At 41.4% G+C, this 12,160-nt stretch overlaps 1 protein-coding gene across 1 annotated transcript in view; it reads left to right on the top strand.

Annotated features, from left to right (window-relative positions):
• Window positions 1-10,675, top strand: part of rnf220b (ring finger protein 220b) — a gene marked incomplete at its 5' end in the record, with an annotated part of 35,663 nt that extends 24,988 nt beyond the window's left edge. Inside the window, 11 exons of the mRNA XM_079505800.1 lie at window positions 244-286; window positions 1,000-1,092; window positions 3,639-3,682; window positions 4,987-5,074; window positions 5,622-5,718; window positions 6,252-6,308; window positions 6,468-6,523; window positions 6,725-6,815; window positions 8,009-8,117; window positions 9,920-9,994; window positions 10,146-10,675. Of these exons, the coding sequence (XP_079361926.1) occupies window positions 244-286; window positions 1,000-1,092; window positions 3,639-3,682; window positions 4,987-5,074; window positions 5,622-5,718; window positions 6,252-6,308; window positions 6,468-6,523; window positions 6,725-6,815; window positions 8,009-8,117; window positions 9,920-9,994; window positions 10,146-10,217 (825 nt within the window). The 3' untranslated portion in view covers window positions 10,218-10,675. The remainder of the gene's footprint in view (window positions 1-243; window positions 287-999; window positions 1,093-3,638; window positions 3,683-4,986; window positions 5,075-5,621; window positions 5,719-6,251; window positions 6,309-6,467; window positions 6,524-6,724; window positions 6,816-8,008; window positions 8,118-9,919; window positions 9,995-10,145) is intronic.
• Window positions 10,676-12,160: the final 1,485 nt, after the last annotated feature.

Raw genomic sequence — 12,160 nt, forward strand, 5'->3', positions numbered from 1 at the left:
CTATTTATCCTGTTACTAAAGCTAGTATCCTGGACTAAAGCCTTATTTTTACTTTGCTATACGACGTGTCGTACAGCAAAGTAAACATTGGTTATTTTACATAGCCTACACAGTACAAAGAGTAAGTGTAAATGCAGCTTAATTCATTTCAATAGACGTATGCAAGGTGTCAAAATAAAACGTTTTGTTCGATCAGCAAATCATTCTAATTTGTGTATGCCGCTCCTGTCTTATGTTCCATAGACATTTCTCCGTGTGAGGGCCAACAGACACACAAGACTGAATGGTATGTTGACATGCAGAGAACGTTGTAAATGTTGCCTGGCTGTCTTATATAGCATTTTATTGCTGTTGTCTCCATTTGTGTGGAAAGGGTGTACAGTGCCTGGCTTTCACAGTAAACAATCCGATTGGTCAGATTGTTCAATTCTGTTGCTTTTGTTCTGTGACATACAAAAGACATATTCTATACATTCTACACATCCATAAAGGGAAGGTTTTGACAATTTAACAAACTCTTTTTCAAAATGACTTAAAAAGTGTATGTTCATGAAGTGTAAATGGCATGAACCCTGGTCAACAAACCACAGGGTAAATGGTTACTTAAGTAGCGCGTAAACTAAGAGAACAATGGAGTGCTTCAAAGTAACTAGGATACCAGGTAAACATCAAATGTAGCATCTGTCTAAACAGCATGCTATCTAAATAACATTCTTGGCATTTGTGGTCAAGCATAAACAAATCGAAACAACAAAACGTATGTGAACAAGCAAGTAACAAATATGCGTAGTGTAACTAGCATAAAAAAAAAAAGGGTTTACAACTGCCCGAACTCCAATCTTCACATCGCTGCCTGCAGTACGGTGTTCGTCCAAATCTCCCTGTCAGTTGTAGAGAATGTCACCCCCCCCCCTCACCTCACCCCCAGTGATGACCTAGCGCCCACACGAGCAGAGGAGCTATTAACCTTTCCACTTTGACCTCTTGATATGTTAACAGTGGACGACCTCTGCTGGTGCAGGTGCTACGTCAAATCCGCCCCATTACACCCCCACAACGCAGGAGCCCACCTAGACTTCTGCTCACAAGCTGGTAAGACACAGAATTATGTAGCACCTTTCACCCCCCCCCCCCCCCCCCTCCATGACGTCACCGGGCTGACACCCACAGTGGTGGAAAGCGACTAAAAAAGTACTGTACTTGAGGTACTTTACTACTTTTACTTTACTTGAGTATTTTCATTTTATTTATATACTTTATACTCCACTAGAAGTAAATTGTACTCCACTTGTCCACTACAATTCTTTGACAGCTTTAGTTACTAAATTAGTTTACTAGTTACTTCACAGATTTAGATTATTAATACCTAATATTATCATTAATTGATACATTGTGATCTATTACCATTGTTACCATCTGTAACATTAAAATGATGAACGCATTAATGTGATTCTGGAATGGGCCATTTTTGTACTTTCACTCAAGTAACAATAATGCTGAGCCTTTTCTTGTAAAAGAGTATTTCTACATTGTTGTATTGCTACTTTTACTTATGTAAAACAAATCTTAGTAGCAATCAGGGAGCTTGATGCGGACCAGCCAGATACCATTGAGTGAGGTTTCAAATGGGATGTCCCTGAAATATCCATTTATAAGTCAGAGAATTCATAAATAAATACATAAATAAAAACTCATATTTGTGCAGTACATAGTAAAACAGGTTATATATTTAAGCCTACAACTTAATCGGTTTGTTCATCAGGACTTTACAGTCGGGTCCACTTAATCCCATGTAGATTCAGGAGGTCCTATTTGACTCGGTTGAGGTCTGTTAGGCTTTATTTATAACAGGACAGCATAATGAGTTGCTACATTCACATCTGGGAAGAGGAGGAGAACAGGGTAGGACAAAGAGAAAGGTATTCTCCTCTTTGTCAATCGACCCTCTCTCTCTCTCTCTCTCTCTCTCTCTCTCTCTCTCTCTCCTGTCTGGAGTGTCCTCTCATTGTTCTCTCTCTCACTCCTCTTTTGTCGTTCTCTCAGTCTCTCTCCTTCTTTCCCCCTGTCCTCTTATTGTTCTGTCTCTGTCCCCTGTCCTCCCTCTCTGTCCCCCCCCCCCCCCCCCCCTCCGTTCCTCTCTTTAACCCTCATTACATCACCCCCGCCCCCCCTCCCACACACACACACACACACACACACACACACACACACACACACACACACACACACACACACACACACACACACACACACACACAGCGCACACACACCGGGGTGGGGGGTCCCCACTGTCAGGGAAATTAGAGGGCCCTAAAACTTAATGTCCCCTTATGCAATGTGCAGTGTGTGGTCAGTGGGAGAGGCTGAGGAGGTGAAGTTGGTGTTCTGCTGTGTTAACTTTTATATCAACGTCTCTATTGGGACAAAATGTGCAGGTGGAGGAGGGTGAGATAATCTCTCTCTCGCTCTGTGTGTGTGCATATATTGTTGTCATCAGCCATAAACCTTGTATCTCCATATTTCAACTTTTTATGTTTTCTTTTTCTTTTTAAATGGTTTTTCTTTTGTGGCTTTCGCCTTTATTTTATATGCACACTGCCAGACTGGATTACCAGCCAAGGTGCCTGGACCGCTGAGCCACGGCGCAGGCCTAACTTTTTATGTTTTCTTTCGTAAATTAATGCCCTACTTCATCATGTTACAGTGTCACACAAAAGTAGAAAAAGCTCATGTGACTGTGTGAGCTTGTAGATCTGCTATTTGTGTCTCTGGGTTTTATAAATATTTAACCAATTAAAAAGAATTACCAAGCGCTTGTGACTAAATAATATAAATAATTACATTGGATCCACTGGAACACAGTTTTGGACATAACAAGGTTTCCACCCGACAGCGACTATATATATAATATATATACTTTATAATACTGTAGTGCATGTCTGTGGATTGAATGTGAAGGATGGAGGTAGAGCTGTGACATGGAGGACACATGTCAGAGAGTGTGTGTGTGTGTGTGTGTGTGTGTGGTGATGGGGTTTGTGGGTGGGGGTGGGGGTGCGGCGGCAGCGGCGGGGATATCAGAAAAGTAGAAGTCTCAGAAAACAAATGAAGTGAGTGTAAAACACACTAAGGGTTAAATGAGCACTCAGGATTTTACTGTGTGGAGGAGGACACGTGTGGGTGTGAAGTGATGGAATACAGTAGTGCGTGTGCGCACGTGTGCACGTGCGTGTGCGCGTGCGTGCACAAGCGCGTGTGCACGGGCGTGTGTGTGTTTGAGAGGAGATGGGTCGGGTGACAAAGCTCACAATGCATTGAATCACGACACGCTTTTTTTGGTTGCTTTTTAACAAAAAAAGGGTGAAAGTTTTTAAAGTGTTTGTTTTTTTACATTGTGTTTACGATCATTTGACACAAAAATCAAGTGCAATATTGGTGTCTGCAGGTTGTTGTGTCAAACCAAGAATACTAAACGTAGCAATGAATATCGCACCGCAGTTGTTGTCCCAGACGCAGCGCCACTCGGACACAAAAATAACTCCATGTCCATTCACTGTCAAGCCATTGTTCACATTCCACATTTCTCCTGACAGTGTGATGTTCTGTCTTGACGGTGTGATGTTCTGTCTGTTCCACAGTCAGGATCGGGAAGCTGAAGAGGAGAAAACCAGAGGACGCTCAGGTTGGTACAAAACACAACCCGCTCATCTTCAATATTTAACCAGCTTTACAGCAGGAGGCTGACAGCTGGAGATGTTTGAGGACCTGATGTTTTCCCTTACACTCCCAGATTGACACGTTGTTGCTGTTGGGCAGAAACCATGTATGTCCAAAAAAATCCAATGGATCCAATGTAGTTATTATTTAGTCATATGAAAGCTCTTGTTGATACTTTTCATTGCATCCTATATTAAAATTGGCTTAAGGGAGGACCGGCCTGCGGGCGGGCGGGCTGACCATGTTGTCACACTCACGTCACCATGACTCAGCCTGTCATATAAGGAGTTCCCAAAGCACCTACGACCAAATATGGAGTGTGTTGTCTAGCCTTAATCAGCTCCATATATGAGCACAAAAGGGGGCATGCCCATATACTGTATGGGCATATATCAATCAGATCTGAGGGCGAGAAGCGTGCACGCTTCCGCCTGGGTGACGGCGAGCGCTGGCGCTTTGGCATGGGGGGGTCAGATCAACATATGAAATTAATTCTGTACTGGCCATATATGGAGCGTGTCTTGAGTGTGTACGGGGTTTGATGAGGTCAGATCAACATATGGAATGTCAGAACAGGAAGGCTGGGTGGCGAAGGATCAACATATGGAATGTCAGAACAGGTCAGCTCCATATATCCAGATCTAGGTCATGATCCAGTCTTCTCCATGTATGGTTATCCAGGGTTAGATGAGGTCAGTGTTATGATCTTCATATATGGAGATGGCCATATAGGGTGGCGTGACGTGTCACGAGATGTGATGTCATGCTACATCTGCATGTCACTCGTGCACGGCGAAGTAGAGTATTTATGTACTCATAAAACATAAAACTGAAATATGGAGATGTAAGGTTTGTGCCTGAAGGCGACGACATGTGAGAGAGAGCAGGTGGATTTCCGCCTGGAGATTTGTGGTTAGGACTAGGAGGGCCGATAGGCCTTCATCTGTTTCACATTCCTGTCATCGTCTGCTGCTGCTGTTCGTTTCACATCAAGATCACTGTCACATGTGTGTATCCATGTGAAATGGCTTCTGTTCTCTGTCACTGGTTTACAGCTATGAAAACACTGCAGACATCTGGTCAAAGGCTAAGGGAGACATGTGGACATATCCACTGAGATTGTTAAACTTGTGTGTCTGTGTCTGTCTCTCTCTCTGTGTGTGTGTGTGTGTGTGTGTGTGTGTGTGTGTGTGTGTGTGTGTGTGTGTGTGTGTGTGTGTGTGTGTGTGTGTGTGTGTGTGTGCGTGTGCGTGCGCGTACGTGCGCTAGGAGGGATCAGCAGAATTGGTGCCATTGGAGGATGAGTGGAACGAAAGGAGAAGGATACAGATGGCCTCTATATTGGGGGGATTCAAAGGTAAGAACAAACGTGTGCGTGCGTGTGTGCTTACTTGTATTACTATACTTGTGAGGACCAAATATCCCCCACGAGCATAGTTGAATATGAAATGGTTTATATTATGAACACCTGTGTATATAAACAGTCAGGTTTTGTTTAGGTTTAGTCCTAACTGATACTTGGCACCAGTGTCAAGCACCGAAAAATAGCAGTGTGTGTGAGTGTGTGTGTGTGTGTGAGAGTAGGAGTCAGACAGCGAGGTACCCATGTGTATGATCTTGATCACTGGGGGGTGCATGATGTGACTGAGTGGCACTTGAAAAACCACTGAACTTTTCAGACCCGATTACAACCCTATAGCAGGATGCCTCGGAGGTTTGGTTGGAAACGCTCTCCTTTATCCACAGAAGAAAGAACGTAAACGTGCGTGCAAGAAAGAGACACTTGGAAGCAGAAGCAGGGGGAGGGAGGGAGGGAGGGTGGTGGAGTCTGAAATGGGTCACACATGTCACGGTGTCAGACGGGGTCACAGTGTTTTGATGTTGTGGTGAATGTGTGTGATCAGGTGCCGTGTTGGTGAGCAGTACATCCAAGGAGTGCCGGGACAGTGACGTGGATCTGGACGTGGATGGAGACGACACTCTGGAGTACGGCAGAGCACAGTATCCTTTCATTCCATTGTATGAGGTTTATTGTGTAGCCTGAGCAGTTTGATGTTATTCTGGAGTCTGAACAAGCTATGCCTTTTTGGTAAAGACATTTTGCCAGGAAGGAATAAGAGTAATATTTTCTCATTCCTTATAATACCACTTAGTTGGTTAAATGGATTGTGCCCTTATTTATTAGTTTAGTTCATGATTTCCACGATAATTTATAATAATAGGCTACAGTTAAAAATATTATTTTAAATGTGCAGGAGAGGTGAGAAACACAAGTGAACTCACTGTATATGAAGACCTCCCTTAAAAAAAAGAAGAAATAAAATCAATAGCAACCATTTCTGTTGGTGTCTGTCAAGTGTCAATGATGTGTCAACTTTAACCTTTTAAACCAGTGAGATAATGTGCTGTGGATTCAGCACGAGCTTAATAAAGCCATTCAATCTCACACAAACTGCATTGGTAGAATGATATACACTATATATGTATTCCTGTATTTCTCCTCCACAATGATGCTTCCTTAACGTGATGTTCAGATACACAGAGACAGATGTCATCCCCTGCTCAGGAGAAGGCTCTAAGGACACAGCAGAGTATGTATCACTCTTTGTGTGACATGGTTGCTCATACTGTATATATTTTATACAGGTTAACGCAGTTACAACCTTGTAGTATATTATATTTTGTTATTAATATTATTGTTTTGCCTTTCTTGTTTAGTTTTTAAATGTGTGTTTTATTATAATTTGCAGCGGATGTAGTTTGCCTGATTCCAGAGTGAGCATGGAATATAAATGGACAAATGACGGTGAGTTCGGCACATACATACCCAATGAAATGTACTTCTACAATATAAACTGAATACTGAACTATTTATTAATCACTCAAAAATAAATTCAGTGGCTTCTGGAAATGATGTATGTCTAATAGTAAATGCGGCGAAGGCTACTACTAGTGCAAATCATTTGAATTGTTTTCACATCAGTATTATTAATTTTTTCCACTGCAGGAAGTCCATCTACCAGCACTGGAGAGAGTACTAAAGTAGACGGTAGCAGCAGTGGTTTACCCATCACCTGTAAAAACACTGACATCGCCCCGTAAGTTAAATGTGCCACGTTAAAAAAGCCATACGGCTTCCAATACAACGAAAATAGACATTTTAACCCATTTTGGGAGGGAACCCAAAACCGCCCAAAACCCCAAAAATGCTTTAGCTATTGAAAAATAGCAGATCTACAAGCTCATAGCGCGCCACTGAGTGGCGCGCTACGAGCTTGTAGGTCTGCTATTTTTTTTTTTAATCGAAGAACGACTGACATAGAAACATAGCTTTTTCAGAAAACTGTCAGGATTTAGAAGACATTTATAGAATCGTTCCCAGGTCAAAATGGGTTAAGAAGATGTAGCAACTTTATTGTCATAAACAACCACACAACGGTTTAATTGTGCTTTGGCTTATGCCACAATGGACGTCAAAACGTGTAAATAAATAAAGTCTTTCGATGTGTAAAGTTACCAACCTCCCCCTGCTAGCACAGACCTCCACAATGCTCCCAGAGCAGAATACAATACTATACCAATGTAATGATATCATCAATCAAGGTGATACAGGGCTGACGGCATGTACTGTACACACATTTCATCACAGTTAATCCATTTTGGGCGGGAACCCCTTTTGGTGTTAGCATTATGTTATGCTTTAGCTATTGAAAAATAGCAGATCTACAAGCTCATAGCGCGCCACCGAGTGGCACGCTACGAGCTTGTAGGTCTGCTATTTTTGAAAAATCGAAGAACGACTGACATAGAAACATAGCTTTTTCAGAAAACTGTCAGGATGTAGAAGACATTTTTTTAATCTGATCTCAGGTCAGAATGGATTAATGCAATGTATCCCTGTCTGCCGTGTGCATGTACTGTATGTGTTGGTGCATATATACTTACAAGTGTCTGCATGTGCGCCTATATCTGGGAGGACCCTGACACCAGCCTACCCCCCACCCCTCTATATATGCCCTCCCTCCCTCCTCTGGCTATGATAAATGAGACAGCGAATGTCGGCAATGTGATTGCTGCTAAATTTCACGCTCAGTATCCATGTTGGCCGGCGAATAATTTAATCTGTCTTCGATTTATAAATGACTCTCCAGTGTCTGCCCAACTCATGCGCTCCCCCCCCCGTCTCCCCTCGTGTTTCTATCTGTGTGTGTGTGTGTGCGTGTGCGTGTGCGTGTGTGTGTGTGTGTGTGCGTGTGTGTGTGTGTGCGCGTGCGTGCGTGCGTGTGTGTAGGGTCTCAGAGGATTCTGCGCTGACTACTCTGGATGCACTTAAAGCTCGGATACGGGATCTGGAGAAACAGCTGTCTAAAGGAGACAGATTTAAATGCCTGATCTGCATGGTAAGATCATTGTAGACACAAATCTGGAAGTATTGATAGAGCAGTGTTTACCAAGCACTGGGTCGGGGCCCATTTTTGGGTCGCGGTCAATGCTGTCGGGAGGAAACCACCTAACTCCATTTTTGAGGTTTTAGGTTTTTTTTTTGGTTAGTTAAAAAGGTATTGAACCAATGAAAAGTAGTAAAAAGCGCTTCCGACAAAACCTTTTAACTCATTGGACCCCCAAACTGTCTGCTAAAGCAACTAACTCCACCACCTCTCCCCCTCTCATGCAAGTAATTGACAATATATAAAGTCACAATACCAACTTTGATGAGGCAGTATTGCTTTGTTTCAAAAATATACGTTTTTCTTCATTTCTTGAAAAATTGACATTTTGGAGTCGTCACTTCCCGACAGCAGAGATATATTTTTTTCTTTTTTTTTGTTTACTACAATTCTGTTTTTTATTATTAATTCAAAAGACTAAAAAAGAAAAACTGAAATGAAAAGAGAATTTGGTCTAATACATTTAACATAATTAAGGAATTCCATAAATAAAAATATACAAAAGTTTTAAGAAGTAGTGCAAATATTTTCACCGGTTAGTGTCCTGGGGAGACATTACATTTCCCTCTCGGGTCTAGAGCGAGAGAGTTTTAAGAACCAACGCTATAGAGCCACAGCACAGCTGGGTTGAGCTGAAGACAGCGTCAGAGATAATGGAGGCCGTTTCTCTGAGCATTCACATGTTGAGTGGTTACCACTGGTTACAAGGGACATCACACCATGTAGGCAAAGTGACAACAATGGGAACGATTACTGTCTCTGGATTCCTAATCTTGTCGTCATGTTTTAGGATAATATCTTATCTATACCACCACATAGGAGTTAAGTGCCTTCTAATTGTTTAGATTAGTAGATAAGATTCTGTATGTGTTATTCCAGGGCAGGGTCTGTGTTATAGTCTCATCTGTGATACTTTCTATTGTTCTCTAATTTGTCTGCAACCCCTTCTGGTTTCCTGTTGAAGGCCTGGATTTACCCTAATTTATACTTGACAGTATTGAAAATAACAGAAGAACAACTAAGACAGTTGAAAAGATTTTTCAATAGATTAAAGAGCAAGCCATCCCAATGAATAACTAAATGCAGAGGCTGACCATAGTTATTGTGAAGCTTGAGTCACCACTTGTTATTATGAGTAATGGTCGCCATCTAGTGGCTGTTTTCGTTTCTTCCATGCAATTGTAGGTGTGAGGTCAATTTCCATGACTTGTACTTTTTCACCCATCTCTCTCTTTCTCTGAACCTGACAGCTTTGTTATAAGGCTCATGAGGTACCTTAATCACACATTGAATGTTGAGTGATAAGAAGTAACGTGTGATGATGCTTTCAGCTATGTGTAAATAAAGGTTATTAAAAAGTATTTTAGGGTAGGTACCCTCAAAAAACATGCAGTAATCCTGGAATCTGGTAAACTGCCTCCCCCTGGCCAGCCGGGGCGCCTGATGGAGGGGAAAGGAACTGGTTGGAATAATGTGTTCCTTCCACGCGCTACGTCCAACCAGGGAAACTCCCCCCTGTCAGGTGTAAAAGGAGCAACTTGGAGTTCATACATGAAGGAAGCATGAGTTCAAGTCCGTTGCTCTCCCCAGGTTGGCGGAGGGTGTGTAGAGCCCAAGATCACATTAGATAATTGACACTGGGTAAAAAATGGGTTACAAAATTCGTGGGATAAAAAAATTAAATAAAAAGTATTTTGTCTCTTGTCTTTCCATGTGTGTATGTCTGACTGTCTCTTTTCTCTTTCTGGGTGTAGGACACGTACACAACCCCTCTCACCTCCATACAGTGCTGGCATGTCCACTGTGAGGAATGTTGGCTACGAACACTGGTAAAACATTACTGTAGTAAAATACTCCTCGTCTATGCTCAAAATATTCATCACCATCTTAAAATACACATCACAGAAAATAAATAATGTCACTCAGACCAGTACAGGCTGACTAAGTTTCTCTCTTTCTATCCTGCCTTCTTTCCTCCAGGGAGCAAAGAAGTTGTGCCCTCAGTGCAACACCATCACTTCACCTGGAGACCTGAGGCGAGTCTACCTGTGACAGATGCACGCTACACCCACTTGAATGGTCAATGGTCTGTTTTTATACTATCAGGGGAGGACTTGAGGGCAGCTGGCCTGTCAGATGTAATCCAACCCTCTATCTCCTTGCACCTTCCTGAGCCCTGTGTGATCAACAAACTGCCCCCCCTCCCTGTGGGAGGGACACGCAACAGGTGTCTCTCCACATAAACTTTGACATTGACATCAGAAATGGAGCCCTATGTGGTATCAAACATCCTTAATATACAAACGGACGACATCTCACGCCTTGCCAGTGTAGTACGAAATGGAACACAACATGGCCTCCTAAATTGGCGCGGTCACTCAACGTAGAGACTCTCACATCCTACTGGGTGTGTTTGGAAATACGCTCTGCTGGAGCGTCAGAGATTCTAAGTTCTTTCCGAACTTACCCCATGTCTCCTAAACCCACGTGACGCAGATACAGGATATCAATGGAAGTTTGTCGACTCTTGGTTTCCCAATGTCTTAGGCAGTATTCTTGTACGTGTCATTAAATAAACTACAACTGCAGCTCAGGCACTGAAGATATTATGACAAATGCTTTGGATAACTTTTTGTAATACCTTTGTCTGTTTTATGAAGAAAAGAAAATAGCTTAATCACATGCAGAGCACATGTACATAGTTTTGTGTATGTTTGGAATGGTGTGTGTGTATATGATGTGAATTAGTCATCTGGCTGTATTTACTGTACAGAATTTTGTCTTTGCATAGAACATTTATTTGGTTAGTTTCTGTAGTTTGGAAACATAATGGTAGTTACAACATGAAATTAATAATTTTGTCTTTATCATTGTTTGTGTTTCTTTGTACAGGATCATTAAATCTAATTTTATCAATGTTACTACAATAAAACGTGTTTAAAAAGCTTTCGTTGCTCTACATCGGCTGCACTACACATTGTTTCTTATGTCATCATCATGAATACATAAATACTATAGTAAGTCATCAACAAAAATCATACACCATTCTATATATAGGTACATACACCATTCTATATACATACACCAGCAGGTACATACACCATTCTATATACAGGTACATACACCATTCTATATACAGGTACATACACCATTCTATATACAGGTACATACACCATTCTATATACAGGTACATACACCATTCTATATACATACACCAGCAGGTACATACACCATTCTATATACAGGTACATACACCATTCTATATACAGGTACATACACCATTCTATATACAGGTACATACACCATTCTATATACAGGTACATAACATACACCATTCTATATACAGGTACATACACCATTCTATATACAGGTACATACACCATTCTAAATACATACACCATTCTATATACAGGTACATACACCATTCTAAATACATACACCATTCTATATACAGGTACATACACCATTCTATATACAGGTACATACATCATTCTATATACAGGTACATAACATACACCATTCTATATACAGGTACATACACCATTCTATATACAGGTACATACACCATTCTATATACAGGTACATACACCATTCTATATACAGGTACATACACCATTCTATATACAGGTACATACACCATTCTAAATACATACACCATTCTATATACAGGTACATACACCATTCTAAATACATACACCATTCTATATACAGGTACATACACCATTCTAAATACATACACCATTCTATATACAGGTACATACACCATTCTATATACATACACCATTCTATATACAGGTACATACACCATTCTAAATACATACACCATTCTATATACAGGTACATACACCATTCTAAATACATACACCATTCTATATACAGGTACATACACCATTCTAAATACATACACCATTATATATACAGGTACATACACCATTCTTGCACGTAACTCGAGAACCGTTCGCCCCACCGACTTCAAATTCGACAAACGCGTTCCA

Source organism: Electrona antarctica (assembly GCF_951216825.1).
Source record: "Electrona antarctica genome assembly, chromosome: 7".
Lineage (NCBI taxonomy): Eukaryota > Metazoa > Chordata > Actinopteri > Myctophiformes > Myctophidae > Electrona > Electrona antarctica.